Source organism: Malaclemys terrapin, chromosome 7 (assembly GCF_027887155.1).
Source record: "Malaclemys terrapin pileata isolate rMalTer1 chromosome 7, rMalTer1.hap1, whole genome shotgun sequence".
NCBI classification, from domain to species: Eukaryota; Metazoa; Chordata; order Testudines; family Emydidae; genus Malaclemys; species Malaclemys terrapin.
Window position 1 is genome coordinate 363,156 of NC_071511.1, and position 14,126 is coordinate 377,281.

General features: G+C 57.2%; 1 protein-coding gene across 2 annotated transcripts; it reads left to right on the forward strand.

Annotated features, from left to right (window-relative positions):
- Positions 1 to 4,083: 4,083 nt before the first annotated feature.
- LOC128840242 (probable peptidyl-tRNA hydrolase 2) lies at positions 4,084 to 11,790 on the forward strand. 2 transcript variants are annotated; one of them, XM_054034023.1, is made up of 6 exons: positions 4,084 to 4,179; positions 4,844 to 4,915; positions 5,453 to 5,527; positions 5,905 to 6,002; positions 6,633 to 6,747; positions 10,189 to 11,790. In XM_054034023.1, exons 1-6 carry the CDS (start codon positions 4,111 to 4,113, stop codon positions 10,276 to 10,278), a joined length of 519 nt encoding a protein of 172 aa, XP_053889998.1. In that variant the 5' UTR covers positions 4,084 to 4,110; the 3' UTR covers positions 10,279 to 11,790. The 2 variants fall into 2 exon arrangements, with proteins under 2 accessions (XP_053889998.1, XP_053889999.1); XM_054034024.1 differs by lacking the exon at positions 5,905 to 6,002.
- Positions 11,791 to 14,126: the final 2,336 nt, after the last annotated feature.

Here is a 14,126-nt window from a genome sequence, read left to right on the forward strand (position 1 = left end):
GCGGTGGGTGACGGTCAGGCCTGTGGAGCTCGTGCCTGGGGCTCGGTGGGGGGCGGTGGGTGACGGTCAGGCCTGTGGAGCCCGTGCCTGAGGCTGCGGGGGGGCGGTGGGTGACGGTCAGGCCTGTGGAGCCCGTGCCTGGGGCTGGGTGGGGGGCGGTGGGTGACAGTCAGGCCTGTGGAGCCCGTGCCTGGGGCTGGGGGGGAGGTGGGTGACGGTCAGGCCTGTGGAGCTCGTGCCTGGGGGGGGCGGTGGGTGACGGTCAGGCCTGTGGAACCCGTGCCTGGGGTTGGGGGGGGCGGTGGGTGACGGTCAGGCCTGTGGAGCCCATGCCTGGGGTTGGGGGGGGGCGGTGGGTGACGGTCAGGCCTGTGGAACCCGTGCCAGGGGCTGGGGGGGTGGTGGGTGACGGTCAGGCCTGTGGAGCCCATGCCTGGGGCTGGGGGGGGGGGGTGGGTGACGGTCAGGCCTGTGGAGCTCGTGCCTGGGGCTGGGGGGGGCGGTGGGTGACGGTCAGGCCTGTGGAACCCGTGCCTGGGGTTGGGGGGGGCGGTGGGTGACGGTCAGGCCTGTGGAACCCGTGCCAGGGGCTAGGGGGGTGGTGGGTGACGGTCAGGCCTGAGGAGCCTGGGGCTGGGGGGGCGGTGGGTGACGCTCAGGCCTGTGGAGCCCGTGCCTGGGGCTGGGGGGGGCGGTGGGTGACGGTCAGGCCTGAGGAGCCTGGGGCTCAGGGGGGAAGTGGTGGTGGGTGACGGTCAGGCCTGTGGAGCCCGTGCCTGGGGCTGGGGGGGAGGTGGGTGACGGTCAGGACTGTGGAGCCCGTGCCTGGGGCTGGGGGGGAGGTGGGTGACGGTCAGGCCTGTGGAGCTCGTGCCTGGGGCTGGGGGGGCGGTGGGTGACGGTCAGGCCTGTGGAGCCCGTGCCTGGGGCTGGGGGGGGGGGCGGTGGGTGACGGTCAGGCCTGTGGAGCTCGTGCCTGGGGCTGGGGTGGTGGTGGTGGGTGACGGTCAGGCCTGTGGAGCCCGTGCCTGGGGCTGGGGGGGGCGGTGGGTGACGGTCAGGCCTGTGGAGCCCATGCCTGGGGCTGGGGGGGAGGTGGGTGACGGTCAGGCCTGTGGAGCCCATGCCTGGGGCTGGGGGGGGCGGTGGGTGACGGTCAGGCCTGTGGAACCCGTGCCTGGGGCTGGGGGGGCGGTGGGTGACGGTCAGGCCTGTGGAGCCCATGCCTGGGGCTGGGGGGGGGCGGTGGGTGACGGTCAGGCCTGTGGAACCCGTGCCAGGGGCTGGGGGGGTGGTGGGTGACGGTCAGGCCTGTGGAGCCCATGCCTGGGGCTGGGGGGGGGTGGGTGACGGTCAGGCCTGTGGAGCTCGTGCCTGGGGGGGGGCGGTGGGTGACGGTCAGGCCTGTGGAGCTCGTGCCTGGGGCTGGGGGGGCGGTGGGTGACGGTCAGGCCTGTGGAGCCCGTGCCTGGGGCTGGGTGGGGGGTGGTGGGTGACGGTCAGGCCTGTGGAACCCGTGCCTGGGGCTGGGGGGGGCGGTGGGTGACGGTCAGGCCTGTGGAGCCCGTGCCTGGGGCTGGGTGGGGGGCGGTGGGTGACGGTCAGGCCTGTGGAGCCCGTGCCTGGGGCTGGGGGGGGCGGTGGGTGACGGTCAGGCCTGTGGAGCCCGTGCCAGGGGCTGGGGGGGGGGGGCGGTGGGTGACGGTCAGGCCTGTGGAGCTCGTGCCTGGGGCTGGGGGGGGCGGTGGGTGACGGTCAGGCCTGTGGAGCCCGTGCCTGGGGCTGGGTCGGGGGCGGTGGCTGACGGTCAGGCCTGTGGAGCTCGTGCCTAGGGCTGGGGGGGGGGGGTGGGTGACGGTCAGGCCTGTGGAGCCCGTGCCTGGGGCTGCGGGGGTGCGGTGGGTGACGGTCAGGCCTGTGGAGACCGTGCCTGGGGCTGCGGGGGTGCGGTGGGTGACGGTCAGGCCTGTGGAGCCCGTGCCTGGGGCTGGGGGGGGCGGTGGGTGACGGTCAGGCCTGTGGAGCCCGTGCCTGGGGCTAGGTGGGGGGCGGTGGGTGACGGTCAGGCCTGTGGAGCCCGTGCCTGAGGCTGGGTGGGGGGCGGTGGGTGACGGTCAGGCCTGTGGAGCTCGTGCCTGGGGCTCGGTGGGGGGCGGTGGGTGACGGTCAGGCCTGTGGAGCCCGTGCCTGAGGCTGCGGGGGGGCGGTGGGTGACAGTCAGGCCTGTGGAGCCCGTGCCTGGGGCTGGGGGGGAGGTGGGTGACGGTCAGGCCTGTGGAGCTCGTGCCTGGGGGGGGCGGTGGGTGACGGTCAGGCCTGTGGAGCCCATGCCTGGGGTTGGGGGGGGCGGTGGGTGACGGTCAGGCCTGTGGAACCCGTGCCAGGGGCTGGGGGGGTGGTGGGTGACGGTCAGGCCTGTGGAGCCCATGCCTGGGGCTGGGGGGGGGGGTGGGTGACGGTCAGGCCTGTGGAGCTCGTGCCTGGGGCTGGGGGGGCGGTGGGTGACGGTCAGGCCTGTGGAGCCCGTGCCTGGGGTTGGGGGGGGCGGTGGGTGACGGTCAGGCCTGTGGAACCCGTGCCTGGGGTTGGGGGGGGCGGTGGGTGACGGTCAGGCCTGTGGAACCCGTGCCAGGGGCTGGGGGGGTGGTGGGTGACGGTCAGGCCTGTGGAGCCCGTGCCTGGGGCTGGGGGGGAGGTGGGTGACGGTCAGGCCTGTGGAGCCCGTGCCTGAGGCTGCGGGGGGGGCGGTGGGTGACGGTCAGGCCTGTGGAGCCCGTGCCTGGGGCTGGGTGGGGGGCGGTGGGTGACAGTCAGGCCTGTGGAGCCCGTGCCTGGGGCTGGGAGGGAGGTGGGTGACGGTCAGGCCTGTGGAGCTCGTGCCTGGGGGGGGCGGTGGGTGACGGTCAGGCCTGTGGAACCCGTGCCTGGGGTTGGGGGGGGGCGGTGGGTGACGGTCAGGCCTGTGGAGCCCATGCCTGGGGTTGGGGGGGGCGGTGGGTGACGGTCAGGCCTGTGGAACCCGTGCCAGGGGCTGGGGGGGTGGTGGGTGACGGTCAGGCCTGTGGAACCCGTGCCAGGGGCTGGGGGGGTGGTGGGTGACGGTCAGGCCTGTGGAGCCCATGCCTGGGGCTGGGGGGGTGGTGGGTGACGGTCAGGCCTGTGGAGCCCGTGCCTGGGGCTGGGGGGGTGCGGTGGGTGACGGTCAGGCCTGTGGAGCCCGTGCCTGGGGCTGGGGGGGTGCGGTGGGTGACGGTCAGGCCTGTGGAGCCCGTGCCAGGGGCTGGGTGGGGGGGGGGGTGACGGTCAGGCCTGTGGAGCCCGTGCCAGGGGCTGAGCAAGCGGAGCTGCCCGGCCTAGCGGGGTAGGGGCGGTGGGTGACGCTTAGACTAGGGTTACCATACGTCCGGATTTTCCCGGTAATCAAACCTCTGTCCGGGGGGAATTGCCAAAAAGCCGAACATGTCCTGGAAAATGCCGGCCGGGCACTTCCCCTCCCGGGCTCCGGCGGCGCAGGGTCCGGAGGCATGGGGGCTGCCCGAAGCCGGTAGTGCTCGGGCAGCCCGGCTTTTAAACAGAGCCGAAGAGTCAGGGGAGGAGCAGAGCCTCCGGCCGCCGTGGCTCTGCTCCTCCCCGGCTCTGTTTAAGAGCCGAGCGCTACCGGCTTCGGGCAGCCCCCATGCCTCCGGACCCTGCGCCGCCGGAGCCCGGGAGGGGAAGTGCCCGGCCGGGGGTGCAGGGTCTGGGGGCTGCCCGGCAAACCGTGAAGCCGGTAGCGCTGGGGCAGCCCTTTCCCCGTGGCTGGGAGTGGGAGGGGCGGAGTTAGGGGGAGGGGGCGGGGCTGGGGGTAAAGGGGCGGGGCCAGGGCCCGTGGAGGGTCCTCGTTTTTTATTTGTTTAATATGGTAACCCCAGGTCCGGCCTGAGGAGCCCGGCGGGGCGGGGCGGGGCGGGCGGGGGCGACTCTCAGGCCTGTGGGGCGGCGCGGGGGGGTGTACGGGGGGGGGGAGGATAGCGGATGACGGAGCGGATTCGTTGCAGGGGTGTGGGCGTGGCCGGGCCATGCAGGGCGCAGCCAATAGGAGAGTGGAGCGGCTGCAGGTCGCGCGGGGGGATGGAGGCAGATGAGGCGCTGCTGGTGCCGCTGCGGGAGCTGGGGGTGCCCGAGGCGGCGGCGCGCCGGGTGAGCCGGGGCGGGGCTGGGTGAGCCGGGGGGGTGGCGGGGCCGGGTGAGCCGGGGCGAGGGGCTGGGCCGGGTGAGCCGGGGCGAGGGGGGGGGCGGGCGAGCCGGGGGGGTGGCGGGGCCGGGGCAGCCGGAGCGAGGGGGGCGGGGCGGGGCCGGGTGAGCCGGGGCGAGGGGGGCGGGGCGGGGCCGGGGCAGCCGGGGCGAGGGGGGGGGCGGGCGAGCCGGGGGGGTGGCGGGGCCGGGGCAGCCGGGGCGAGGGGGGCGGGGCGGGGCCGGGGCAGCCGGGGCGAGGGGGGCGGGGCGGGGCCGGGTGAGCCGGGGCGAGGGGGGGGGCGGGCGAGCCGGGGGGGTGGCGGGGCCGGGGCAGCCGGGGCGAGGGGGGCGGGGCGGGGCTGGGTGAGCCGGGGGGGTGGCGGGGCCGGGGCGAGGGGGGCGGGGCGGGGTTGGGTGAGCCGGGGGGGTGGCGGGGCCGGGGCGAGGGGGGCGGGGCGGGGCTGGGTGAGCCGGGGGGGTGGCGGGGCCGGGGCGAGGGGGGCGGGGCGGGGCTGGGTGAGCCGGGGCGAGGGGGGCGGGGCCGGGTGAGCCGGGGCGAGGGGGTGGGTGGGCGGGGCTGGGCTCGGCTCACGCCGCTCTCTTCTCTCTCTCGCCCCGCCCCCCGCAGGCGCTGGCCCTGACCGGGAATGTGTCCGCGGAGGCGGCGGCGCAGCTCTACTTCGGCGGCCTGGAGACGCAGGTAGGCCCCGCGCGGCGGAGCCCGGCCCCGGCCGTTCCCCCCCTTCCCCTCCCACTCCCGGTCCCCGCGCGGCGGGGCCCGGCCCCTCTCCTCTCCTCCCTTCCCCTCCCCGCGCGGCGGAGCCCGGCCCCTCTCCTCTCCTCCCTTCCCCTCCCCGCGCGGCGGGGCCCGGCCCCGGCCGTTCCCCCCCTTCCCCTCCCCGCGCGGCGGGGCCCGGCCCCTCCCCTCTCCTCCCTTCCCCTCCCCGCGCGGCGGGGCCCGGCCCCGGCCGTTCCCCCCTTTCCCCTCCTACTCCCCTTCCCCGCGCGGCGGGGCCCGGCCCCTCCCCTCTCCTCTCCTCCCCTCCCCTCCCCGCGCGGCGGGGCCCGGCCCCTCTCCTCTCCTCCCCTCCCCTCCCCGCGCGGCGGAGCCCGGCCCCGGCCGTTCCCCCCCTTCCCCCCGCCCTCCCCGCGCGGCGGAGCCCGGCCCCGGCCGTTCCCCCCCACCCCGCGCGGCGGAGCCCGGCCCCGGCGGCCCATGCCCCGGTTTCTTTTTCAGGAGCAGGCGGATGGCGGCGGCTGCTACAAGATGGTGTTTGTGGTGAACACGGAGCTCGCCATGGGCGTCGGGAAGGTAAAGTGCCGAGGCGTCGGGCAGCCCAGATTCTGGCCGGCCAAGCTGCGGGGCCGGGGGTGGTTGCCCGCCCTGCAGACTGCGGAGCCACCTGTGAAAAGAGCTGGGTGCCAGCTCATTGCGCGGCCTTCCTGTGCTGCTCTGCCAGTTGCCTTGGGTTGCACACACCACTGAGACATGAATAAGCATTTTGTTATGGAGGGGGAAATGATCTTGTCTTTCTCTTCCCTGCCGCCCCCCCAATCTGGGACGGTGATGGGACTGCCTCCTGCTGAAGGCTGTACGTGAATGCAGAGGACTTGTGCCCCTATTATAACACCAGTGGGAGGAGTGGCTTCAGTGGCTCACCTGTTCAGATGTAATGTTTCCCCTTACAGATAGCAGCCCAGGTCGGACATGCAGCTGTTGGCCTGTACCAGTTAATACAGGAAAAATCCACTGGGAGGGAAATGATCTCTCAGTGGGATGAATATGGGTAAGATGGTAGTGTGTGCGTGATAAACGTGTCCAGCCACCCTATTGAATATATGTTGTAAAATTCAGAGAGAAAACAGAGTGCACTGACTCATGTTGGTCAGGCTCCCTTGTTGGGAGGGAGGGTGAAGGATTGAAATAACAGGCAATATCAAAGACTAAGCTTGAGGGGCAGCAGCAGCAGAGCTTTCACAGCACTTCACTGCATTCCCCTTGGTCATCCCTCTTAATCGCCCCTTTCACTCATTTAGCATTCACTCTAAATGGTTCTTCAAGCAGTTGTCTGAAATGGGTTAAACAGATAAAGATGAGTAGACATCAGAATGTTCTCATTCTACTTGGTCGTTGAAAGGGCCAAAGGAGGGAGGACCCTTTCTGATCTGGGCTTTTTGTCTCTTGTAGATAATTTATCTAAAATTTAACTTAGTAAATTAATCTTGAATAACTGTTATGCTCCTATCTGAAGCAGGTGGGTTTGCAGTTGCTAGATGAATGGGAGATGGATCTCTAACTCTTTTGTTAGGCCAATGACTTCCTTAGCTTGTACACTGCTCTCCTAGCCAAGCAGCCTCTGATAAGAGGTCATGGGATAGTATGAGCTCTTTCTGATCACTTGCTTTTTCCTTGTTAGTGCGAAGAAGGTTGTAGTTCAAGGATCAAACACTGCCCACCTGATGGATTTGCAAGCATTGGCTTTGAGCCTGGAGCTGCCAACATACTTGGTGCAGGATGCAGGGAGAACACAGGTAACCAAGCTAGGAATTGAGTGCATGTGTGTAACTAATACAATACATTTGACACTTTAAAAGGGCCAATGTCCCAGAGCTTGAAAACAATTGTGAGCAAAACTGATTGGGAGGAAGAATTTAAAACCATATGAATAATAATTGAAGTCAATCTAAGAAAATTTTACTAGATGTCTTAAAAACCCCATAATTCAGCAATTATCAAATGATTCTTCAGTTACCTTGTTCTAGTTAAGGAATTTGAAAGAAGTGATAAAATTAAAAAAAAAAAAAAAAAAAAAAAAAAAAGCTGGAAGGGGAAAGTAGACACTGGTAGCAATGACAACAAATTTTCAGTTATAAAATGAAGACCTTGAAAAGGGAAGCCAAAGAAATCAGTAAAAAGAAACCTGTAGCCTGTAAGGCTACGGACAATAAAAAGGAATTTTTTCAAATATCCAAAACAAAAGAAATTCTAGCAATGATGTAAGTCTGTTGTTGGATAGGGATGGTAAAATCATAGAATCGTGGGACAGGAAGGGGCCTCGAGGTCATCTAGTCCAGTCCCCTGCACTCATAAGTATTATCTAGACCATCCCTGACAGGTGTTTGTCTAACCTGCTCTTAAAAATGTCCAATGATGGAGATTCCACAACCACCTTAGATAATTTATCCAAGTGCTTAACCACTCTGACATTTTCTAATGTCATTTTCTCCCTCTGCCTTATAACAGCCTTTTATGGACTCGAAAACTGTTATCATATGCCCCCTCAGTCTTCTCTTCTCCAGACTAAACAAACCCAATTTCTTCAATCTTCCCTCATAGGGCATGCTTTCTAGACCTTTAATCATCTCTGTTGCTCTTCTCTGGACTTTCTCCAATTTATCCACATCTTTCCTGAAATGTGGCGCCCAGAACTCGACACGATACTCCAGTTGAGGTCTAATCAGCGCAGCATAGAGCGGAATAATTACTTCTCGTGTCTTGCTTACAACATTCCTGCTAAGTCATGCCAGAATGATCTTTACTTTTTTGCAACAGTGTTACACTCTTTACTCATTTAGCTTGTGATGCCAACAATTATGCAAAAAAGCAGAAGTGTTCAATAAATATTTGCCTGATAAAGAAGCTGGATGACTTTACATCCTACCATGGTGATGGAAAACCTACTACTCTGACAGTAACTAAACAGGGTGTTAAATAGCAACTGCTAAAATTAAACATTTACAGATATCTTGCACCCATGGGTCCTGAAAGAGTTGGTGGAAGAACTCTCTGAGCCATTGATGCTGATAGTTAAATATTGGAACACTCTGGAAGTTCTACAAGATTGGCACAATGTTCTCCTTTCTGCCTATATTTTAAGAGGATAACTTGAGTAACTTCAGGCCACTTAGCCTGACATTGCTCCCATATAATGGAACAGCTGATCTGGGGTGCATTCAGTAAAGACTTGAAGGACGGTAGTATAGTTAATACCAATCAACATGGCTTTATGGAAAATGTCTTATCAGACAAACTTGATAAAATTTGAGATTATCAACCAAGTTTATAAAGATAATTGTTAACACCATGTACTTAGACTTCTGTAAGTCAAATGCCTTAGTACTCATGACTGTCTGAAAATATATATCTGCAAAATCATGAAGCGAATAATAAATTTAAATTGGGGAATTGTTATCCAATAGAGATGTTCCTGTTTGGATATCGCAGGAATTTGTTCCTGGGTCAATGTTATGTACTATCATTACCAACGATTTAGAAGAAAATATAAAATCATTGTTGGTCAAGTTTGCAGATGTCAGTTTCAATATAATGAGGACTGCTCCAGAACAGCAATGTGGAGTGTGTGGTAACCTGGAATCACTGGGGTGAGTGTGTGTGAGCGTGCCTGGTTTGAGCATTGGCCTGCTAAACCCAGGGTTGTGATTTTCAATTCTTGAGAGGGCCATTTAGGGATCTGGGGCAAAAATCTGTCTGGGGATTGGTCCTGCTTTGAGGAGGGGGTTGGACTAGATGACCTCTTGAGGTCCCTTCCAACCCTGATATTCTATGCCAAACACAAGGTCATACATCTAGGATCCAGGAATGTAGGTCCTAGGGATGTAAAAGGTTAACTGCTAAGCATTAAGCTTACCGTTAACCGAACCTTAACCATTGGCCCTGGCCACCTCGGGCCAGCTGGCTGGACCCCTCTTGTAGGCTGGAGGACTGCATCCTGGAAAGCACTGACGCTGGTAGTGACTTAGGGACCAAGGTGGAAATCAGCTGAAGGTGAGGTCCATTGCAATGTTGTGGTTGAGCTAATGTGATCCTTGGATGATGCAAAAGTAGGGAGGTGGTATTAACTTTATATACAGCATTAAGGAGACTATTGGAATACTATGTCCAGTTCTGGTGCCAACACTCTAAAAACATGTTGGAAAGGGTTCCAACAAGATCCCAAAGAACGATTTGCGTTCTTACTGTGTGTACTTGCCAGACTAAAAAAGCTAAATCTATCTAGCTTATCCAGGAAGTTGATCAAGTCACTTCAATCTATAACAGGGGTGGGCAAACTTTTTGACCCGAGGGCCACATCTGGGAATAGAAATTGTATGGCGGGCCATGAATGCTCACAAAATTGGGGTTGGTGCGGGAGGGGGGTGAGGGCTCCGGGGTGGGGCCAGAAATGAAAAGTTAAGAGTGGGAGGAGGCTCTGTGCTGGGGCAGAGGCTCTGGAGTGGGGCTGGGGATGAGAGGTTTGGGGTGCAGGAGGGTGCTCCAGGCTTGGATCAAGGGGTTTGAAGGGCAGGGGGAGGCTCAGGGGTGCAGGCTCTGGGTGGCACTTGCTGCTTCTGGGAGCCGCTTGAAGTAGCATGTCCCTTCTCCAGCTCCTACGCGAAAGCGTGGTCAGACAGCTCTGCGCACTGCCCTATCCACAGGCACCACCCCTGCAGCTCCCATCAGCCAAGGTTCCTGGCCAATGGGAACTGTGGGTGTGGTACTTGGAGCAGGGCAGTGTGCAGAGTGGAGCCCCCTGGCTGCCCGTATGTGTTGGAGCTGGAGGGGGACCATGCCGCTGCTTCTGTGAGCCATGTGGAGCTGCCCCCGCCCCAGCTGGAGCACTGGAGAGGGGCAAGCCTCAGACCCTGCTCTCCAGCGGGAGCTCGAGGGCTGGATTAAAAGGGACGGTGGGCCGGATCCAGCCTGCGGGCTAAAGTTTACCCACCCTGATCTATAAGTACCTACACAGGGAGAAGATTTGATGGTGGAGGACACCTGTCAGACCAAGGCAAGACAAGATCCTATGGCTGGAAACTGAAGCTAGACAATTCAGACTAGATAGGGTGCAAATTCTTAACAGTGAGGAGGGTTAATCATTGGAACAACTTATGGACATGGTGGACTCTCACTTGAAGTCTTTAAATCAAAACTGAATGTTTACCATCATCTGAAGTGCATGCTTCTCTCCACTGTAGGTTCCAGCTGGATCTTACACTGTCCTTGCCATTATCGGAGAAGAAGAAATAGTGAATCAGGTGACTGGGAAGCTGAGGCTGTTGAACTGAGAGCAGCACCAAAGCCTATTATTGTGCGCTGTACCTGACTACACACCGTGGAATTTGCAAGCAACCTATATGCAACATGGAGAAAGAAGCACCTGTTAACAGCATCTCAGGTCCTTCATCGAGTCATGGGAACCAGACAGCTACTCCCCTTTCTGTCTGCTGAAGCTGCAGGGGAGGCATGATGCTAGGGTGAGGAGGCAGCACTCTTCCTTCCATTTGAGGGAGTCTGTCTTGCTAGACCAGGACTGAGAGAGGTAGTATTGCTGCGCTACTGCAGGTGGATTAGAGAGACTGCTGCACATTTCTACCTCTAGCTTCCCTAGAAATTGTCTTGGAAAAACAAGGCTTGTATTTTCTGAAACGTGCTTATGAACAAGATGAAATTCTGACAGAGACCTTGCCTTTCCTTGAAATCTCTGTGGTGAGCTTGTGGCTCTGTTCATTCCCACTGTTCCCACCCTGAAATTCTAGAGTTCTATTGAAATCCAGGGAATGTGCACTGCCATGCTTAGGATGGGAGGGCTTTTAATTTTTGTGGAGGTAGGTGTATGTCCTTTAATCTCTTGCATAAAAATGGGTTTCAAATATTGGATGATTAAATGACTAAGAACATACCCAGTTGTACTAGGTAGGTTTATGGGGGTCAGCTAGATCTGAAGGGAGAATAAACCCTCCTGTTTCAGAGCTGGGAAGAAATTTCCCTTATGGGCAGGTTATTCCATAATTGCCTTCTACAGGAATTTCTTGCACTTACATATCTGAGACTGGCCATTGTCAGAGAGGATATAGGACTAAATAGACCCTTGGTTTGGCAATTCCTATCCTTCTAAAGCCTATTCTGGCAGTATAAACTGAACAGTGGCACAGATGCAGGCTTGATCTTGTTATGAAATGTACTGTTGAAATAATTACTCTAGGTGAGGAAAATGGGCATTAAATTAGGATTAATATTTCACATTCAAGAGGGGAGGGAGGTAATTTTTTCCCCCAGCCCTAACATCCTGCTTTTAGGTCTTGGTTGTGGTTTTGTAGCACATGTGCTTAGGTGGAATTTCTAGTGAACTTTATTCAATCCAGTTGGTAGAAAATAGTCCTGGGTGTTTTGGGCGACAGTAATGGCTTTTAGTTATGTGTAGGCTTGGCTGATTGTGTCTGTAGGTACTGGCCCATGGCGGCAGCATCCAAGTTTGCATGGTTCAATAATGTTTTTTTTCCTCCTCCCATCATAACCCCTCCATTCCCAGTACACCGTACACACAGTTCCGGAATTGGAAGAGGTGAAACTGGCTGTCCCATGAAGTGGAACTTAATACCTGTGGCCTGAACTTCCCAGACACCTTGTTTTTAAATGTTACATGTACTGAGAGGGGAAAGAAGCAGAGGCATTGCTTTGTCATTAGGCTTGTGACCAGAACCTGCTCAGACCTCCTGTATTCCTATGGAGAGGCTTTTGGCTTACAGGATATGGTCTCCACATTAAACTTGGATGCTTGTTAATAAGCAAGGTGTTGACATGCCTGAATAGTTTCTTGGGGGTAAATCCTCATGCTTGTCTGTAGTGTCGGTGTTAGAACATAAGAATGGCCATACTGGGTTAGACCAAAGGTCCATTCAGCCCTGTATCCTGTCTTCCGACAGTGGCCAAAAAGGAATGAACACAACAGGTAATCATCAAGTGATCCATCCCCCGTCACCCATTCCCAGCTTCTGGTAGTGTAGGTGCTTAAAGTTCACTAACAGCACTTATCTGTTTGTACTTCACCTGCATAGCAAATTTAAGACTTTTCATCAAATTGTAGGCATGTGCCCATGTTGCAGATTGCAGTAGAACACACAAGCTGTTATGGTATTAAGATCCTTTGCTGGAGTAGAGGTGACACAGAATTTTTATGGCAGTCACAAACTCCCTGAAGTCAGGGATGACTTTTAATGGAAACAATGCCGTTAAGCACACAATTGTCGAGTACATAAGTAATGTTGGATATTTATAGTTAACTGTAGCTGCCTAACAACTGGTAGGTCTGTGTTCTGCATCATATGCTCATTTAAGGAGGGAAGATTGAAGGTTTATGAATGGGAACTGATGGGTGCCATCTGAATAAGATACTCCACCTGTAAGAGTTGAAGGTGCCCTGTAGAGTGGTAGAATAGCATTACAATTGAAGCACTAGACCAGGACTCAAGACATCTGGATCCAGTGCCTGGTTCTACCACTTTCTCCCTGTTTGTTTGCTCACTATCTATAGAAATAGAGGGTGTAAAAGTACCTAGATTTACAAAGCAATGCTGCAGAATAACCATGCAACTTATATTGCACTAGTGGCAGAGGCTCCTCATTATGCCCGGTGGGGTACAAACCTGATATGGTCCCTGTCCCAAAAAGAGGTATTTCCTGATTGTTGTACTGTTCAGGTTTGGCTTTGTTACAATTTGTTTATTTGCCTTCAGGAAGAGAATAGAATATTCCACTGCTGCTTTCCTTCTTCCACTTCCCTTTTCATGGGGGAAGGGAGAGTGGTTCCTATAGTTGCCTGGCTTATTCAGTACTCCCTTTGATGTATGACTCCGGGGCGGGTAGTACAGGAAATGCTCTTGTGGTAGATTCTCCATTTGCTTTGGCTAAGACTCTGGGAAAAGGAGAGAACCCACTAGTTCAGTGGGGTCCTGAAGCAGTTGCATGTTGAATGATAATTTGACTGACTGTTTTGAACATATCTGATAAGAAAAAAAGTGCACTTGAATTCTTGCCTGCTGATAGCAGATTTGTTTAGGCTTTTCCTGGGTAAAATGTGAGCACAGCTGTCGGGTATGATTTGGTTACATCATCTGCTTTGGAAGAATCATCAGATGAGATGCTGAAAGCTCTGCATAGTCACCCTTGTGCTCTAGATAAAACCAGGAGGACGTGGTCCACAGCAGTTCAAGATATTCAGTGCCAGACTGTGTATCCTTCCAGAGTTTGAGACTGTTCCATGTGACATCACATGATGATGCAGCTAGAGAATTTAATGCTTAGGAAACCTTCCAACTTCCAGAGTTTCCCTAGATTTTTTTTGGCAGGGCACTGTACCAGAGAGGTGGGAGAGATTGGGGTGAGATTGTCTGCAGAGTCTCATCTGGCTCCTGCTGCTCAAGGTGGCACTCCTGTTGTGTCCTGTCTGCTGCATCCACTGAGAGTAGCAACAGAGAAATCTTCAAAGCAGCAGTAGTGATGAGGTGGAAAAACCTTTGCCACAGCAGCTTTGCTAAAGAGGCAGTAGGTAGGTGAAGATATCGAGACTGTCTGTTGTGGGCCAGGTGTGGGTGGGGAGATGGCATTTGAAAGTGTCATGGGGAGAGCAGGCCAGGGCAGTATCCCCTTAGAGTGAAGGTAGCTAGACTGGAAAATGGGGCAGGGTGCCTGCTGTAGTGGAGATGTGGATTTCACTGGAGAGTGCTGAGCATGAGTGGACTCGCTGAGAATCCTAATGGTCAAGGCAAAGCTTGAATAAACTCTGAATTAAAGAACACAATAGACTTGTTGCAGTACAGAAGGGAGTAAGATGCCACTTCCTGCTGTGCCCTAAGTGCCCAAAATGACTTCTTTACAATATGTATCTTGTCCTACAGTGTGTGCAGATACTGCATTTCCTCCACAAGATGGACCTAGATTGTATTTCAGATCAAACTCAGAAGCTACATCAGTTTTTTATGTTCTCTAGATCCTGCAAGAGGATGGGAGGAGTTAAGCTGTTGCATTATATGCCTAATTGTAAGTGAATCAGGCTTGAGTTTTTAAATTTTTTTTTCTAGCCTTGTGCTGACATCTTTGAGATTAGTGCAATGACTAAAGTGACAGGAAGCATGCT

Bases quoted from the DNA above. Each gene is read 5' to 3' on its own strand.
- LOC128840242 (XM_054034023.1), top strand. From the start codon at position 4,111: ATGGAGGCAGATGAGGCGCTGCTGGTGCCGCTGCGGGAGCTGGGGGTG. The intron at 4,916-5,452 runs GTAGGCCCCGCG...TTTCTTTTTCAG, and splicing joins TCGGCGGCCTGGAGACGCAG to GAGCAGGCGGATGGCGGCGG. The intron at 6,748-10,188 runs GTAACCAAGCTA...TCTCCACTGTAG, and splicing joins AGGATGCAGGGAGAACACAG to GTTCCAGCTGGATCTTACAC.